Genomic DNA, 20297 nt, shown 5'->3' on the forward strand with positions numbered 1-20297 from the left:
ACACCTTCAAAACTGGAAAGGCATTCCTCATGAAACTGGTTGAGAGAATGCCAAGAGTGTGCAAAGCTGTCATCAAGGCAAAGGGTGGCTATTTTGAAGAATTTAAACTATAAAATATATTTTGATGTGTTTAAGACTTCTTTGGTTAATACATGATTCCATATGTTATTTCATAGTTTTGATGTCTTCACTATTATTCTACAATGTAAAAAAATGTAAAAATAAAGAAAAACCCTTAAATGAGTACTGTACATACAGTAGCTGCCTCAATCACCTCATATCCCTGCACTTCCACTTGGAACTGGTACTCCCTGTAAATAGCCATGTTATTTTTACTTGTTATTGTTATTACACCCTAATCCTAATTCTGTTGTTATTCACTTTGTATTTATTCCCCATGTCAGTCTGCCCAAACAGCTTTGACTTCTAAACACTGAGAGGAAAATCATCCTGTGCTCTTGAAAGTTTACTTTCTGGAGAAAACTCATTAACATGCTAACTTGAGCTGTATATTCCCAATACAGTACTTCCCAAAAATATTTTGATTAAAAACTCTCGCACAATTTTAGGCAGTTTATTTTATTACATTAATCAATATTGAAACATCAAATAAACATGCAAAGTATAACTATCTATTTACAACAATTTCAGCAAACAAAATGTCTACATTCAAATGTTACAGTGTGAACACATTTTACAGGAAGATGTCCCAAGAACGTTGACGTCAATAACACAACATCACCTTGAACATTTTAGGAAAATAGGTTTCTCCAACGTTGGCCAATCAGTCTGTCAGAGGCAAGTGGGTAGGGGAGGGAATGTAGAATAGTACACTCTCATTGGTCAGGTTGGTTGCTTGGACTTGCAGTACCTGGACATGTGTCCTGTGTATCATGTATCCTGCCATTGCGGATATTTATCCAATACTGTGTCCATTCACTGCAGCAAAACAGATCACTAATTATGTAGTTACATCTTGGGAGAGGAGACATTGAGTCTGGAGTCCAAAAAGAGGGGCTCACTTGACAACATTATTAAATAGCAAACACATTTGTTGCAAATCCACAGTAAAGGGAAATTGGGAATGGGAATTTGTGGGATTCTCGTGAAACAAAGGGAATATTTCCTTAGTGGTTTGATTTAGTGGATTATTTTGCTCCATTTTGGCACTGGCTACAGTAGCGTAGGGGATATCAGGGGACCCAACACAATGACCATGTAACATACACTGTAAGTTGACCGTCATGATTTAGCACTGATCTACATATATTAGTTCAGTGCATTTTTCTTCTTTACCATAGACCAGATTCTAAGAGATCAAACTTTACTTATAAAGTTGCTCTAGCAACATAGAGAAGCATTTTGTATCAAAACTGTAGTAAGTTCAATATAAGTGTACATTCAATGTAAGTAACATCTAAGTTTGGTCCCCAGTGACAGTATAATTGAGGGCAGTTCTCTATAATATTAGATTTTTAGATAGCCTCCGTTTGTATTGCATTACAATCAATACTTATCTTCCCTAGTCTAGCAAACAACCCAATGAAAACCCAAAACAAGCAAAGAAACAGAAAGCAAAATAAAGTTATTGGTAACCGTGCAAAACAAAACCGAAATAATTGTCTTTCTATTTTCATCAGTAGTTAGCTCATTATCAAAGATATTTGATATTTCATTCTATTGCACTGAACAAGACCATGTTTGGCAGAGCAAATGCATTGGATTGCATTTTAGAAAAAGAGAAGGCTAGAAGAAAACCCTTATGGCGAAAATGAGATTAACACAAATGTTAATGTTGCATTCTGGCGAATTATTTCAAATATAAACTTCCATTATGTACATTAATTAAGAGAATGCATTACGATGATCAATATCATCATCATGAAACAAATCATTATGTTGTTATTCTATGCTCTGGACAACCTACTTGTCAATGGCTTTACGGAAATGGGTGAAAGCATTGTAACAGAAAAATGCACTTAATATTTAGGATATAAACAAACATGCATAGATTGTGAGACTGTGTCTGTCTGCACAGGACTATGGAATGTTGCAGTGTTCCTTTTGCATGCTGATATAGCATGCTATTACCTTCGATGTAGGATTTTTCACGCAGCAATGGGAACTAAGAATTAATCATTTCAAAATGTACGCAACAAAGTCAAAAGAGAACCATGAAGGATTACAAATCAAATTGAAATCTTTGGTCCTTTGGTTACTTAAATGTGAAAACATTATCGGGAATATATGACATTCGTCATCACACACAACACTCACACGACAGAGAACAAGGACATTGACAAAAGATTGAGGAAGCTTTGCATGTTAGTTCAACATGCAAAGCTTCCTGGATGATGAAACGATGATTGATGATGACATCCTGTTAAAATACAGTAGAGGTTTCACCTCTATTTAAAATGTCCTAAAACATCTAATACAAGGTACTAGCTTAACGATTAAGATGGCATGTATCACAAAGCACAGTGGAAAATACTATTTACCAGCTCCAATGAAACAATACGGCATATATCACTGTTACTCGCGTGTCCAGTAGGAGCTGTGTATCCACACCATTCTATTGCATTATTCCAGTTAAGGTGCTGGCAGTTGTGTCCCTTGTAAAACATACTGGAAACAGAATAGTATGATGAAAAATTAAATAAAATAGTTTATAGGTGCCTTTGAGAGTAAATTTCCATAATGTGGTGGAGAGAGGAAATGGTAGCGAGGGGGGTGAGAAAGAAAGAGAGTGGATGAGAGAGAGAAAAAGAGAGAGAGTGAAATGTCTTTATTCTTTTGAACTTTTGTGAGTGTAATGTTTACTGGTAATTTTGGTATGTTTATTTCACTTTTGTTTATTATCTATTTCACTTTCTTTGGCAATGTAAACACAATGTTTCTCATGCCAGTAAAGCAACTTAAATTGTTTTGAGAGAGTATTCAAGGTTTAAAAAGGCTTCTAAAGTTTGACATTTGTACTTTAAAATGTCACACTTGATTTGCAATAATGAAAAATGTATCAACCCCTACAAAAAAAGTAATTATAGTCCATATAATAATTCACATTTCATGTTGCTGCAGGATAATTTTCCTGCTGTAGAAAACTGGCTCATATTAAGATCCTACATCTGTAGGTCGTCTATGACCATCAGCAGGCGAGAATAAAATAACAACATGGAAATCAATCAATTATGAAAGCTGTAATGAGCTAAATAAGGTATAATAAATGTGGCATGGTTGACTGTACACTATGCCTCACTCATAACATGAATGTAAAAATGTGCATTGTTTAAAAAAAAATAAAAAAAACACATGTATGAATCACAGACAGAAACATACCCAAACACACTCCCACACCCCTGTGATTACAAGTACAGGTAGTATGTCCAATAGAGGAGGTTGACGAATACAAAGGAGAGGGGGAAGGTCATCCTGGAGTAATTGTCTATTAAGTGGGGATTCTCCACATGGCAACAGTTTGCAGCTTTGCGTAGGACCTTGCGGAGGAGGACCAGGACAATGAGGCATCGGTTGGGGGGCTCCTCAGGGGCCTCAGGCTTGGCACTGCCAGTGGGGCTGGAGGGGCAAAGTACCAGCTCAGCTGTGGCCGCTAAGGCCGCTTCATCTACAGCAGCTTTCTCCTTACGCCTCTTGGCCCTGTTGTTTTCAGCGGCGATGGTGGTGACCATGCCATTCATCTCCTCGTCAAAGCCTCCCATCTGGTGACCGTACTGGAGGAGAGGAGGGAGAGAGAGAGAGAGAGACAGTGAGAAGAGGACTGAAGAGTCGCCCCAATCAACTGATGTTCTCATCTGAAATAAACAGAAAAATGGTGGAGATACTTACATCCATACAGTACGAGCAGATGAAACATGGCAAAGGTGATGAAGATGATGATTCTGATAATGATGGGGATGACGATGACGATAATAATAATGCTGATGATGACAATGATCAAGATCATGTAAATTATTGCAATGCTAATGATGATGAACATGACAATAATAACCGCATGACTGACGTTAACAACACTGAAGGCCTCACCATGACAATGTTGGCGTCGGGATGGTTAAGGGTGCAGAAGTGGGCCACGGCGTACTCGATCAGGGCTCCAAAGATGAAGCTGAAGCAGATGCCCAGGTACACGTCGATGGCTTTGATGAAACAGTTGGCGTTAGGCAGGGACGTCCTGGCACCCATCATTAATGTGGTCATGGTCAGAACTGTGGTCACTCCTGTCACAGTACACAACACAATGGTTGGATGATTCATTAAATTTTTGAAATCATCAAGATGTCCAGTGTCCTGAAGTTTTCATTTCAATTCACATATAACAACACAAACCCTAAGGCTTAATGACGGACTACATCTGTAGTCACTCCACACATGAGGAATTCAGCTTGAGTTGACTTACCTGACATTAATACATTGAACAAAAATATAAACGCAACATGCAGCAATTTCAAAGATTTTACTGCATTACAGTTTGTAAGGAAAATCAGTCAATTGAAATGAATTAATTCGGCTCTAATCTGTGTAACCCTCTCACCAGGCTCGAATATGACTCTCACAATATTAACTTATGCAGAGTATCTCAGCAGCATGGGATGTTAGGTGAGAAGGACATCTCCAATAAGAATTCCTATTGTAAACTATCTTGGGTTATGACAATAGGGTATTAATTTCAGATTAAAAGATTATAGGTTTCTGTTATTGAATCAGGATAAACCATCCCATGCATTAAATTAAATTGAAACAATCAATGACTCCACCAAGGCAATATACATAACGTTCCATATGTGTATTAAAACCTTTTCAAACACAAATACATTTTCAGACACAACATCAAAAGAAATAAAAAATAATCCCCAATGAGTCGTGCACAACCCGTGTCCAAATTATTTCAAGTTTGCTTGAATAAACCGTTGGCGCGCGTTTGAGCTAAAATAAAATGAAGACACCCAAAAATATCCTGAAGCACCTCACGTTGTGGTTACTCACTACTTGGTCGATATTCCCTCAGCGAAGTATGGCAGTTCCATGCAGGTTTCCTCACAAAGTCCAAGGCAAGCACAGCTACCCATGCAGACAGTACTCCTTAGCCGTAACCGATATCCCATGGGAACACGAACTCGTTAAGCTTCCCAAGCCATTATCTCCCGATGTCACTCGATGCTAGGCTAACCTCAAGGCAAATACCTCCACGACGAGACGGTAGCTTCAGTCTTTACTAAGTTTTAACAAAATTATAACAACTCTTTTATAAAATAAAACATGTATTTCCCTTCATACCTTAGTAGGTATGGGTTTTGTTCTAGTTCTGTCGTCTTCTTTTATAATTTTTCTTCACCAACCTTCCTAAGGTAAAACGTCCATCCTTTCATCAAGGTCTTTTTCCCTCTCTTTTTTCCCAGGCCTCCCGTTAACCAGATCAACTCCCATTGGCCACAACTTAACAAGCGACCGTATTGGTCAAAACTTAAACTTCAAAATAAAACAAACTATTCATTTATACATTAAATAAATATTTCTTCAAAAAGCATAATGCATTAACAACATTACAGTTTAGGAGCAATTCAATCATCTTTTAAATATAATACCAATTAATTATAACAAATAAACTCAATACCTGGTTCAAACAAGGGTATTACATATGGATTTCACATTACTGGGAATACAGATATGCATCTGTTGGTCACAGATGCAGTACCTTAAAAAAAAGTAGGGGCGTGTTGTTTGACAAAACTGCACACTTTAGAGTGGCCTTTTATTTTCCCCAGCACAAGTGCACCTGTGTAATGATAATGCTGTTTAATCAGCTTCTTGATATGCCACACCTGTCAGGTAGATGGATTATCTTGGCAAAGGAAAAATGCTCACTAACAGGGATGTAAACCAATTTGTGCACAACATTTGAGAGAAATATGTTTATTGTGTATATGGAAAATATCTGGGATCTTTTATTTTAGCTCATGAAACATGGGACCAACACTTTACATGTTGCGATTCTATATTTTTCAATGTACATCAGGCTAGATGTATAAGTAATATTACAGTTATGTGAAGGTAAGCTAACAGGAGTATGAGTCACTTGTGGAACAGTCTGTTTTCTCTAACCGCCTGCATTCTACAGATGAAGGATCTCAATTTGATCACCCTTTTGCAGGATAACCTTCCTGCAATGCAGGAACATTTTTTACTTATAGTATATTTTAGGTTCAAAACAACAAGCTCTCACAGTCTCACGTCAGAATTAGACATTCTTCCATGTTTCTCAAACGTCAAATTTCAAAATTGTTTCAAGTGTTTGGTTACTTCTCTGTATCATTCCAAGTTTAAGTTAAGGCATTAACTCCGAATTCTTAAGGTTAGGAATGAACTCCGAATGGTTAACCTGTCTGGGCTAGGGGGCAGTATTTTCACGGCCGGATGAAAAACGTACCCAATTTAAACAGGTTACTACTCTGGCCCAGAAACGAGAATATGCATATTATTAGTAGATTTGGATAGAAAACACTCAGAAGATTCTAAAACTGTTTGAATGGTGCCTGTGAGTATAACAGAACTCATATGGCAGGCAAAAACCTGAGAAAAATCCAAGCAGGAAGTGAAAAGTCTGAGAATTGTAGTTCTTTTTATTCTCTATCGAAGCTACAGTGTCTGTGGGGTGACGTTGCACTTCCTAAGGCTTCCATTGGCTGTCTAAAGCCTTCAGAAAGTGGTTTGAGCATTTTCCTGTCACTGGGCAGATAATAGGAGCTCAGTTACTGAGTGGTCTGCCTGGCAACAAAGGGATTGGATATGCTCGGTCCCGCGAGCGCGCCCCTCCTTCTTTTTCTTCTTGAATGAATATGCTATTGTCCGATTGGAATATTATCGCAATTTTACGTAAAAAATACCATAAAGATTGATTTTAAACAGCGTTTGACATGCTTCTAAGTACGGTAATGGAACATTTTGACTTTTCGTCTCTCGTTCCGCACTCGCGCGTTATTATGCCTTTGGATAAGTGATCTGTACGCATGAACAAAACGGAGGTATTTGTACATAAATATGGATTATTTCGAACAAAAACAACATTTCTTGTGGAAGTAGCAGTCCTGGGAGTGCATTCTGATGAAGATCAGCAAAGGTAAGAGCATATTTCTAATACTAATTCTGAGTTTAGGTTGCCCCGAACTTGGCGGGTGTCTGAATAGCTCACTGTGATGGCTGAGCTATGTACTCAGAATATTGAAAAATGTGCTTTCTCCGTAAAGCTATTTTAAAATCTGACACAGCGGTTGCATCCAGGGGTAGTCTATCTATAATTCTTAAAATAATTGTTATATATTTTGTCAATGTTTATGATGAGTATTTTTGTAAATTGATGTGCACATTCACCGGAAGTTTTGGTGGGAATACATTTTCTGAACATCACGCGCCAATGTAAAGTGCTGTTTTTGGATATAAATATGAACTTTATCAAACAAAACATACATGTATTGTGTAACATAATGTCCTAGGAGTGTCATCTGATGAAGATCGTCAAAGGTTAGTGCTTCATTTAGCTGTGTTTTGGGTTTTATTGACACATGTCCTTGCTTGGAAAATGGCTATGTGATTATTTTTGTCTATGTACTCTCCTAACACAATCTAATGTTTTGTTTTCGCTGTAAAGCCTTTTTGAAATCGGACAATGTGGTTAGATTAACGAGAAGTCTATCTTTAAAATGGTGTAAAATAGTTGTATGTTTGAAAAAAGTTGAATAATGACATTTTGTTGTTTTTTTCCCACGTAACCCATAGAAGTTAACCTGTTAGGGCTAGGGGGCAGCATTTGCACGTCTGGATAAAAAAAATGTACCCGATTTAATCTGGTTACTAATCCTACCCAGTAACTAGAATATGCATATACTTATTATATATGGATAGAAAACACTCTAAAGTTTCTAAAACTGTTTGAATGGTGTCTGTGAGTATAACAGAACTCATTTGGCAGGCAAAACCCTGAGACATTTTCTGACAGGAAGTGGATACCTGATGTGTTGTATTACCTTTAAACCTATCCCATTGAAAAACACAGGGGCTGGGGAATATTTTGGCACTTCCTATTGCTTCCACTAGATGTCACCAGCCTTTACAAAGTGTTTTGAGTCTTCTGGAGGGAGATCTGACCGAACAAGAGCCATGGAACGATGATGTCCCATTAGACACCTGGCGCGCGAGTTCATGTTGGGTACCCTCGTTCCAATACGTTATAAAAGAGTATGCATTCGTCCACCTTGAATATTATTCATGTTCTGGTTAAAAAAGGCCCTAATGATTTATGCTATACAACGTTTGACATGTTTGAACGAACGTAAATATATTTTTTCCCCTCGTTCATGACGAGAAGTCCGGCTGGCTTAGATCATGTGCTAACAAGACGGAGATTTTTGGACATAAATGATGAGCTTTTTTGAACAAAACTACATTCGTTATGGACCTGTGATACCTGGAAGTGACATCTGATGAAGAGAATCAAAGGTAATGGATTATTTACATAGTATTTTCGATTTTAGATCTTCCCAACATGACGTCTAGTCTGTATCGCAACGCGTATTTTTCTGGGCGCAGTGCTCAGATTATTGCAAAGTGTGATTTCCCAGTAAGGTTATTTTTAAATCTGGCAAGTTGATTGCGTTCAAGAGATGTAAATCTATAATTCTTTAAATGACAATATAATATTTTACCAATGTTTTCTAATTTTAATTATTTAATTTGTGACGCTGACTTGACTGCCGGTTATTGGAGGGAAACGATTTCCTCAACATCAATGCCATAGTAAAACGCTGTTTTTGGATATAAATATGAACTTGATAGAACTAAAAATGCATGCATTGTCTAACATAATGTCCTAGGAGTGTCATCTGATGGAGATTGTAAAAGGTTAGTGCATCATTTTAGCTGGTTTTATGGTTTTGGTTACCCTGTCTTCGAATTGACAAAACATTACACACAACTCTTGTAAATGTACTGTCCTAACATACTCTAAATTTATGCTTTCGCCGTAAAACCTTTTTGAAATCGTAAAACGTGGTTAGATTAAGGAGATGTTTATCTTTCAAAGGGTGTAAAATAGTTGTATGTTTGAAAAATTTGAATTTTGACATTTATTTGGATTCAAATTTGCCGCTCTTGAAATGCACCTGCTGTTGATGGAGTGCACCACGGGTGGCACGCTAGCGTCCCACCTAGCCCATAGAGGTTAAGGTAAGGCATCTGCCTGGTGGGTGTGCTTCCTGGTTTGAGAAGCAGTGGTTTACCGATACAGATCCTTGCGGGGACAGAAGACTGGCTGATCCAGAAAGAGACCCAGGAGAGGACCACCAGCAGGCTGGAGGGAACGTACGTCTCCAGGATGAAGTACAGGATGCTTCTCTTCAGCTCAAAGTGGAAGATCAGCTTGGGGTAGTGGCCTGTGAGAGAGAGACAGAGTGAGATGACAGCACAGAGACATGAGAACAAGTGTGCAAGTAGAACCCAAAGGTTCCTGAAGGTTTCAATTTACTACCAACCATCAATTTAAAAGATGAACGTGGCTAACATTTATTGGTAGATTATAATTTATGTTGAGTTGCTTGTCATGCCCATAATTGCCAAAAGCTTCTTGCTGCTAAATATAATTTTAGGCACCCCTAACTAAATGTGTCACGCACGCTAGTGTTTCATCTGTCACAAGAGACTAAAACTAAACAGTAGCCAAACGGTAGTATATGTGTGAAAGGATAATGTTAGAGGTAGGACGTGAAAGTTGAACCTGTTTCATAGATGGCCTCAGACGCAGAGGTGTAGTGGTCCTCTACTGTGTACTGAGCCAGACGCAGAGTATCCAAACCACTGACCGACTCATTCCCTCTGGTCCAGTAGAACATCACATCATTGATGTTGTAGCCCCCTGTATAGAGAGAGAGGGAGAGAGAGAGAGAGAGAGAGAAGAGAAGAAAGATGATGTCAAGTCAAAAACAGCAAGATAGGTAATGGGGATCTATTGCACTAAGTGGCTATATGTTTTGAAATAGCACTTTATCACACATACCAATGTACTACTTATGCATCTAAAATACAAACTACCATCCATAAAATTATTAATAAAGGTTAGCTGGTCACTGAGCTGTAAGTGTGCGACAGCCACAAGCAAGCTTTACAATGTTAATGTTTTATTCAAACTACTTTTTATTAAATATGTTTATTTAAGTAACGTACAGCAACAGCCCTCCATTGCACATTGTGAAGAACTGTGACAGTAAGACTGAATAGGAAATGCTAATTCAAATGCAGGGCAAAAGAAGGGGGAAAAAAGAAGGCCCGAAGGAAAGAACGGCAATGAGGACATCACTGCTTTAACAGTTTCCTTCCTGCCTAACACGACAGCGGGTGATTCATACATATTTCACGTCTTATATATATCAGGTGGAAAAAGTACTCAATTGTCATACTTGAGTAGAAGTAAAGATACCTTAATAGAAAATGACTCAAGTAAAAGTGAAAGTTACCCAATGAAATACTACTTGAGTAAAAGTCTAAAATGTACTTAAGTATCTGTCACACCCTGATCTGTTTCACCTGTCTTGTGATTGTCTCCACCCCCTCCAGGTGTCGCTTATTTCCCTGGTGTATATATCCCTCTGTTTCCTGTCTTTCTGTGCCAGTTCGTCTTGTATGACTTTCAAGTCAAGAAGCTGTTTTCCTGTACTCCTGCTTCTATTATCTTTTGCTAGTCCTCATGGTTTTTTACCCTTGCCTGTTTTCTGGACTGTGTACTCGCCTGCCTGACAATTCTGCCTGCCCTGACCTCGAGCCTGCCTGCCACTCTGTACCTCCTGGACTCTGAACTGGTTTTGACCTTTTGCCTGTCCATGACCATTCCCTTGCCTACCCCTTTTGGATTGTTTAATAAATATCAGGAGTCAAACCATCTGCCTCCCGTGTCTGCATCTGTGTCTCGCCTTGTGCCCTTATAGTATCAAAAGAAAAAGTCTAAACCATTTAAAATTCCTTATATTAAGCAAATCCGATTGCACAATTTTCTTTTCTTTTTTTATTGATGGAAGCCAGGGGCACACTCCAACACTCAGACATGATTTACAAACAAAGCATTTGTGTCTAGTGAGTCTGCCAGATCAGAGGCAGTAGGGATGACCAGGGATGTTCTCTTGATAAGTGTTTTCAATTTTCCTGTCAAAATGTAATGAGTACTTTTGGGTGTCAGGGAAAATGTATGGAGTAAAAAATACATCATTTTCTTTAGGAATGTAATGAAGTAAAAGTTGTCAAAAGGATAAGTAGTAAAGTACAGATACCCCCAAAAACTACGTAAGTAGTACTTTAAATTAATTTTACTTGAGTACTTTGCCCAACTGCATAATCCTACAGTCCAGCTTACATAGGATTTAGAAGAGCTCACAGTGACACTTTATAACAGTGCACATAAACATTTGTTGTAAAGTGCTTACTCAATGTATACTGAAATCTGGACAGAAGGTTCAGGAGGGCAACTTAATTCCCTTCAATATTATTTATTGCTGACACGTTTTAGAGCAAGCTGTTTACTTTAATTGGCCTACATTTATAAGGAATAAAGTCATAAGCTACATAGGATCAACATTTCTTCCTGATAATATAGCTACAGCGCCGAAACAGAAAAGTCTCAAAAGTTCAAAGCCCAACCACCTGGCACTTCAGGCGGGCTAAAGCAAACACTCAAATGATTTTAAATAGCATTTGAACCCAGGTCTGCTCCGAAATACACGTTTTCTATCCCCACGTCAACCTTGTCTTTAGAGATTCATTATGAGACGTAGTTTAGTAATTGACCTGCAGAGGGAGACGTAGAATAAGAAGCCCTACGACACGGCTGTGACTGGAGGAGAAGAAATCTCCATTAAAACGGGACACACAGAATCCCCATTTCCTGTGTGCTTCATTACATTAAATACTCATTATCTTATGGCTCTTACTCTACCCTCTCACCATCTCCCGAGAGACAAAACATGTGTGAAAATCCAGGGAGTCATAAGTTATTGAGGAAAGTGTGTTTAATGTAATGCAGAGCACCCCGATGAAAAGTAACAGAGACATTGAAGCCGCTGAGGATCTCTTGTTGTAACTTTTTCAGTGTTATGTTTTCCCTATTACCAACGGATTGCAGAACTCATGATATTGTGACTGCCGGGTCAGGGCAATGTGCAAATTTGGTATGAAGCATGTGCCGGCGCCGTGGTCCTGTGCAATAGCGCGGAAATGGTTACATTAGGAAATTAGGGGCTGTCTTAAAGTGCTCTGAAGCCTGAAAAGTGTACTGCACTGCAGCCTGGAGAGATGAAAGCTTTTGCCTCTTAAAATATCCTGCTCACTGAGACACTGAGATGAGGGCATCTTAAAAAATGTCTGCATACAGACTTTTAAAATCTTCAAAACCAAATCTCGCTACAGTGTCCTCCACTGTGGTGAGCGTGGTCTCCTCATTAAGCAACAATCAAACATGGCTGTGAATGTCTTCCGACTCCAGGCCTTTTCTGCTGTCAGTAGCCACTAAAATATGTCACCGCCATATCTATCTAAACACCTGGTGCTCGTCTTGTCTTTAAACTTCCTTGTTGGAAGTAAAGTGTGGGCTGTGGAGAGAGGAGGAGCGGGGTGCAATGTTACATTTTTGGCAGCACATTAAAAAGAATGAAACCTCACAGTCTGGCTCTTTTCAGTGTGCTGCTGAAGCAAGGCTGTGGAAGTCTGGGATGCACAGTATACGTTTAACCTGGCAGTAATGTAAAGGGGAAAATCCTTGACTTACCTCGACATGTATTGAGTGGGATGAGTGGGACAGGAGCTCCCTCTGGTTGAGTTTGTTGTTGACATGATGTTCGAAGTGTTGCTTTGGCAGCGATTTGGCTATAGCTTAGCACGACTTGCTGTCATTAAAGAGTGTGGAGGTGAGCGAAGAAGAGGGAGGGAGAGATAGTGGGAGAGAAGGATGAAGAGAGAGAGAGAAAGAAAGAGAGAGAGCGAGGAAGAGAGAAATGAAGGGAAAAAGAGAGACTTCTGCTCTAAACCCTTTGCGTTCCTCCCTTGCTAGCTCCCTGCTGTTTTGAGCTTATGTAACACAGAGCTACAGCTAGAGCTGAGGCTGTATCAGAGACAAGACAGGCGTGATCCCAATATGTGGATGGCTGGTGAGGGCTGGTGACTAGTGTGAAGAGGGTTTTGGGGCCAGCCAAGGATAAGAAGCTGGGCCGACGGGGGCAGACACTGTCCCTGTTTCCATGAGTTACAGGCAGCTTTGGGTATGACCCAGTTTTGCCTTATGTATAATAAAATAAATGGGGAAAGTACACCTACACATGAACACACCCCTGCTCGCTTTCTCTCTTTTTCGCACACACACACTCTCTCTCTCCCTCTCTGTTTTCAACAAAACCATCAAACCTAATCAAGCCCAACAGCTCCTTTCCTTAGTATTACAGTTGCCAAGGCACCCTAGTAGCAGCTTAGGCAGAGAGCTCTGTACATTTTCTTACTATTTATTCACTTTCAAGTGTTTTTCTGTTTGAAGTCTAAGTCTATTTGTTTCCTGCCCGTGAATTCATGGCAAATCAGCTTTCTTAAAATAATAAACAACAAAAAATAGGCGTATTCCAACCGAATGAAAACACACTAGCTAGCCAACTAGCCAACTAGCTAGCTTGGTAGCATTACTAGCTAGCTAGTGTGTTTTGATTTGATTCTAATACACCAGTCTATTTTTTGTTGTTTCTACACTCTCCTCGCTGACAGTGATGATTTCATTGCTCAGGAGATTTCCTCTAAAGTTATGTAGTAAGCTGACTTTCATCATTATCCTGAGTGTATGGAGAGCTCAAAAACGTAATCTCGTTTTAAAAGACCAGAGAGAGTCAACGGCTACAGAGAAGTCGCAGTCAGACGGCGGGGACGGCGAGGCACCGGTGAGACACCTTGAATGGAGAGGGAACTGTTTTGACCATATACTCCCTCTGCTCAAGCTATGTGGTTCCCTCTTGACTGTTGCTCCATCTGATGGAGGCTTCAAACACTCAAAACGTTCAACTGTTGGCTGACAATCATAGTCCAGACCTACTCTGTCATGTAGCTGTTTATTTTTTCAATGTTTTAATTTTGCTTTTTCAAGGGCTTTGAGATTCTTTCTGTAATGAAAAGCACTTTAGAAGATGAATAAATTATTATTATTATTACTATTATTAGACAGCCACATGTTTAGCTGTAGAAGTTCATCTGAAGTGAAATCTTACAGCTCTCCAGTTGCAGAGTGCAGGTCTGCTTGTCCATGGGGTACTTGGTCAGGTCCATGTTGCAGGCCACAGTGGTGGTGATCCTGGAGAGATGAGAGAAAAACGCAGGTCAACAGTTGTCAACCTCAAAGGTTTCTTTCCCCCTGGCCGAACCACCTCATTGTTTACCCATGTATTCCTTCTGGCCTACCTCTGAAAGAACTACTACAACTGTTTCTGTCCCTGGTCTCTCCTCAATCCTAACCTTCGTTTTCAGGTATCTAATTTAACCTGTTGGGGGTAGGGGGCAGTATTGACACGGCCGGATAAAAAACGTACCCGATTTAATCTGGTTACTACTCTTGCCCAGTAACTAGAATATGCATATAATTATTGGCTTTGGATAGAAAACACCCTAAAGTTTCTAAAACTGTTTGAATGGTGTCTGTGAGTATAACAGAACTCATTTGGCAGGCCAAAACCTGAGAAGATTCTGTACAGGAAGTACCCTGTCTGACCATTTCTTGGCCTTCTTGATCATCTCTATCCAAAACAGGGGATCTCTGCTGTTACGTGACACTTCCTACGGCTCCCATAGGCTCTCAGAAGGCGGCAAAAAGCTGAATGGTGGCTTTGCAGGCCCTGGCTGAAAAACATTAGCGCATTTTGATAGTGGTCGATCAGAGAACAGAGACTGGAGGCGCGTGCACGAGGCGACCCCATGTTTTTATTCTTTCGTCTTTGAACGAAAACAACGACTCCCGGGCGGAATATTATCGCTTTTTTACGAGAAAAATAGCATAAAAATTGATTTTAAACAGCGGTTGACATGCTTCGAAGTACGGTAATGGAATATTGACAAATGTTTTGTCACGAAACGCGTCCGGCGCGTAACCCTTCGTCACCCTTGGATAGTGTCTTGAACGCACGAACAAAACGCCGCTATTTGGATATAACTATGGATTATTTTGAACCAAACCAACATTTGTTATTGAAGTAGAAGTCCTGGGAGTGCATTCTGACAAAGAACAGTAAAGGTAATCAAATTTTTCTTATAGTAAATCTGAGTTTGGTGAGGGTCAAACTTGGTGGGTGTCAAAATAGCTAGCCTGTGATGGCGTGCTATCTACTCAGAATATTACAAAATGTGCTTTCACCGAAAAGCTATTTTAAAATCGGACACCTCGATTGCATAAAGGAGTTCTGTATCTATAATTCTTAAAATAATTGTTATGTTTTTTGTGAACGTTTATTGTGAGTAATTTAGTAAATTCACTGGAAGTGTTCGGTGGGAATGCTAGTTCTGAACGTCACATGCTAATGTAAAAAGCTGTTTTTTGATATAAATATGAACTTGATTGAACAAAACATGCATGTATTGTATAACATAATGTCCTAGGCGTGTCATCTGATGAAGATCATCAAAGGTTAGTGCTGCATTTAGCTGTGGTTTTGTTTTTTGTGACATTATATGCTAGCTTGAAAAATGGGTGTCTGATTATTTCTGGCTGGGTACTCTGCTGACATAATCTAATGAAATCGGACAGTGTGGTTAGATAAAGGAGAGTCTTGTCTTTAAAATGGTGTAAAATAGTCATATGTTTGAAAAATTGACGTTTTTGGATTTTTGAGGAATTTGTAATTCGCGCCACGCCTATCATTGGATATAGGAACAGGTGTTCCGCTAGTGGAACGTCTAGATGTAAATTAAACAAATTTTAGATTCTTCAAAGTAGCCACCCTTTGCCTTGATGACAGCTTTGCACACTCTTGTCATTCCCTCAACCAGCTTCATGAGGTAGTCACCTCGGATGCGTTTCAATTAACAGGTGTGCGTTGTTAAATGTTAATTTGTGGAATTTCTTTCCTTCTTAATGCGTTTGAGCCAATAAGTTGTGTTGTGACAAGGTAGTAGTTGTATACAGATATCCCTATTTGGTAAAAGACAAAGTCCATACTATGGCAAGAACAGCTCAAACAAGCAAAGAGAAACGACAGTCCATCATTACTTTAAGACATGAAGGTCAGTCAATCTGGAAAATTTCAAGAACTTTCAAAGTTTCTTCAAGTGCAGTCGCAAAAACCATCAAGCGCTATGATGAAGCTGGCTCTCATGAGTGCCGCCACAGGAAAGGAAGACCCAGAATGACCTCTGCTGCAGAGGATAAGTTCATTAGAGTTAACTGTACCTCAGATTGCAGACGAAATAAATCCTTCACAGAGTTCAAGTAAAAGACACATCTCAACATCAACTGTTCAGGGGAGACTGCGTGAATCAGGCCTTCATGGTCAAATTGTTGCAAAGAAACCACTAACTAAAGGACACCAATAAGAAGAAGAGACTTCCTTGGGCCAAGAAACATGAGCAATGGACATAGATTTTTTATTTAACCTGGCAAGTCAGTTAAGAACACATTTTTATTTACAACGACAGCCTAGGAACAGTGGGTTAACAGTCTTTTTCACCTTAGCAGCTTGGGGATTCGATCTAGCAACCTTTCGGTTACTGGCCCAATGCTCTAACCACTAGGCTACCTACCGCCCCATTAGACTGGTGGAAATCTGTCATTTTTTCTGATGAGTCCAAATGTGAGATTTTTGGTTCCAACTGCCGTGTCTGTGTGAGACGCAGAGAATGTGAACGGATGATCTCTGCATGTGTGGTTTCCACCGTGAAGCATGGAGGAGGAGGTGTGATGGTGTGGGGGTGCGTTGCTGGTGACACTGTCTTTTAATTATTTAGAATTCAAGGCAGACTTAACCAGCATGGCTACCACAACATTCTGCAGCGATACGCCATCCCATCTGGTTTGGGCTTAGTAGGACTATCATTTGTTTTTCAACAGGACAATAACCCAAAACACACCTCCAGGCTGTGTAAGGGCTATTTTACCAAGACGGAGAGTGATGGAGTGCTGCATTAGATGACCTGGCCTCCACAATCACCCGACCTCAACCCAATTGAGATGGTTTGGGATGAGTTGGACTGCAGAGTGAAAGAAAAGCATCCAACATGTGCTCAGCATATGTGGGAACTCCTTCAAGACTGTTGGAAAAGCATTCCAGGTGAAGTTGGTTGAAAGAATGCCAAGACTGTGCAAATCTGTCATCAAGGCAAAGGGTGGCTACCTTGAAGAATCTAAAATATATTTTGTACAATTTAGAAAATAGTAAAATGAAAAAACTTGAATTAGTAGGTGTGTCCAAACGTTGGATTGGTACGGTATGTGCTCACTCACATGATACAGAACAATGCAGTTTATCATTGATGGGGGTTGTGAATCAATTAACCTGTTTGGGCTAGGGGGCAGTATTGAGAATGTTGGAAAAAATATGTGCCCATTTTTAACTGCCTCCTACACCAACTCAGAAGCTAGAATATGCATATTATTGTTCAGGTTTGGATAGAAAACACCCTAAAGTTTCTAAAACTGTTTGAATGGTGTCTGTGAGTATAACAGAACTCCTATGGCAGGCAAAAACCTGACAAGGTTTCATGCAGGAAGTGGCCTGTCTGACAAGGAGTCGTGCGTCTTGCATCTGTTTATTGAAGAGTAAGGATCTTAGCTGTAACGTGACAATTCCCAGGGCTCCAATAGGCTCTCAGAACCCGGGAAAAACCTGAACGATGACGAGGCAGCCTCTGGCTGAAACAGATTATCGCCTTATCCAAGTGGCCGATCAGAGGACCATTGAATGAGGCGCATGCACGATTCGCCCCCGTGGAGAAATTTCATTCGGCTGTTTAGCTTATTGCAGATTCCCGGTCGGAATATTATCGCTTTTCTACGAGATAAATGGCATAAAAATTTGTTTTAAACAGCGGTTGACATGCTTCGAAGTACGGTAATGGAATATTTAGACATTTTTTGTCACGCCATGCGCCATGCGCACGACCGTTATTTACCATTCGTATAGTGTCTAGAACGCACGAACAAAACAGAGGATATTTGGATATAACGATGGATTATTTGGGACCAAACCTACATTTGTTATTGAAGTAGAAGTCCTGGGAGTGCATTCTGACGAAGAACAGGAAAGGTAAGAACATTTTTCTTATAGGAAATAGGATTTTGGTGAAGGCTAATCTTGCCGGGTGTCTAAATAGCTAGCCGTGATGGCTGGACTATGTACTTAGAATATTGCAAAATGTGCTTCATCCGAAAAGCTATTTTAAAATCGGACATATCGAGTGCATAGAGGAGTAATGTATCTATAATTCTTAAAATAATTGTTATGCTTTTTGTGAACGTTTATCGTGAGTAATTTAGCAAACTGTTAGTAAATTCCCCGGAAGTTTGCGGGCGGTATGCTTTTTCTGAACGTCACATGCTAATGTAAAAAGCTGTTTTTTGATATAAATATGAACTTGATTGAACAGACATGCATGTATTGTATAACATAATGTCCTAGGTGTGTCATCTGATGAAGATCATAAAAGGTTAGTGCTGCATTTAGCTGTGGTTTGGGTTTTTGTGACATTATATGCTAGCTTGAAAAATGGGTGTCTGATTATTTCTGGCTGGGCACTCTCCTGACATAATCTAATGTTTTGCTTTCGTTGTAAAGCCTTTTTGAAATCGGACAGTGTGGTTAGATTAAGGAGAGTCTTGTCTTTAAATAGCTGTAAAATAGTCATATGTTTGAGAAATTGAAGTAATAGTATTTCAAACGATTCAAAAATCGCGCCACTGAATTCAGGTGGCTGTTACGTAGGTGGGACGAATTCGTCCCGCTTTGCCCATAGAGGTTAACAGAAGCCTTGGGCTACTGTCCGTTCAGCACCAGCATACCAGTCTAAACAAGTCATCACCACAGACAGCACCTACAGTGGGGGGAAAAAAGTATTTGATCCCCTGCTGATTTTGTACGTTTGCCCACTGACAAAGAAAGGATCAGTCTATAATTTTAATGGTAGGTTTATTTGAACAGTGAGAGACAGAATAACAACAAAAATATCCAGAAAAACGCATGTCAAAAATGTTATAAATTGATTTGCATTTTAATGAGGGAAATAAGTATTTGACCCCCCTCAATCAGAAAGATTTCTGGCTCCCAGGTGTCTTTTATACAGGTAACGAGCTGAGATTAGAAGCACACTCTTAAAGGGAGGGCTCCTAACCGCAGCTTGTTACCTTTAAAAAAGACACCTGTCCACAGAAGCAATCAATCAATCAGATTCCAAACTCTCCACCATGGCCAAGACCAAAGAGCTCTCCAAGGATGTCAGGGACAAGATTGTAGACCTACACAAGGCTGGAATTGGCTACAAGACCATCGCCAAGCAGCTTGGTGAGAAGGAGACAACATTTGGTGTGATTATTCGCAAATGGAAGAAACACAAAATAACTGTCAATATCCCTCGGCCTGGGGCTCCATGCAAGATCTCACCTCGTGGAGTTGCAATGATCATGAGAACGGTGAGGAATCAGCCCAGAACTACACGGGAGGATCTTGTCAAAGATTTCAAGGCAACTGGGACCATAGTCACCAAGAAAACAATTGGTAACACACTATGCCGTGAAGGACTGAAATCCTGCAGCGCCCGCAAGGTCCCCCTGCTCAAGAATACATATACATGCCCATCTGAAGTTTGCCAATGAACATCTGAATGACTCAGAGGACAACTGGTGAAAGTGTTGTGGTCAGATGAGACCAAAATGGAGCTCTTTGGCATCAACTCAACTCGTCGTGTTTGGAGGAGGAATGCTGCCTATGACCCCAAGAACACCATCTCCACCGTCAAACATGGAGGTGGAAACATTATGCTTTGGGGGTGTTTTTCTGCTAAGGGGACTGTACAACTTCACCGCATCAAAGGGACGATGGACGGGGCCATGTACCATCAAATCTTGGGTGAGAACCTCCTTCCCTCAGCCAGGGCATTGAAAATGGGTCGTGGATGGGAATTCCAGCATGACAATGACCCAAAACACACGGCCAAGGCAACAAAGGTGTGGCTCAAGAAGAAGCATATTAAGGTCCTGGAGTGGCCTAGCCAGGCTCCAGGCCTTAATCCCATAGAAAATC

General features: G+C 40.0%; 1 protein-coding gene across 2 annotated transcripts in view; it reads right to left on the reverse strand.

Moving 5' to 3' along the window:
- Window positions 1-560: 560 nt before the first annotated feature.
- Window positions 561-20297, reverse strand: part of LOC106576778 (gamma-aminobutyric acid receptor subunit pi) — a 78322-nt gene continuing 58585 nt past the window's right edge. Inside the window, exons 6-11 of one of the 2 annotated variants that reach the window (XM_014154177.2) lie at window positions 14289-14371; window positions 9782-9919; window positions 9288-9440; window positions 4045-4235; window positions 3847-3938; window positions 3411-3731 (exon numbers count right to left, since the gene is read on the reverse strand). In XM_014154177.2, coding sequence (XP_014009652.1) covers window positions 3695-3731; window positions 3847-3938; window positions 4045-4235; window positions 9288-9440; window positions 9782-9919; window positions 14289-14371 — 694 coding nt within the window. In that variant the 3' untranslated portion in view covers window positions 3411-3694. Of the gene's footprint in view, window positions 3732-3846; window positions 3939-4044; window positions 4236-9287; window positions 9441-9781; window positions 9920-14288; window positions 14372-20297 lie in introns of both variants that reach the window. The other variant, XM_014154175.2, reaches the window with a different exon arrangement.

The sequence above is a fragment of the Salmo salar genome, chromosome ssa18, assembly GCF_905237065.1.
Source record: "Salmo salar chromosome ssa18, Ssal_v3.1, whole genome shotgun sequence".
Classification (NCBI taxonomy): Eukaryota; Metazoa; Chordata; class Actinopteri; order Salmoniformes; family Salmonidae; genus Salmo; species Salmo salar.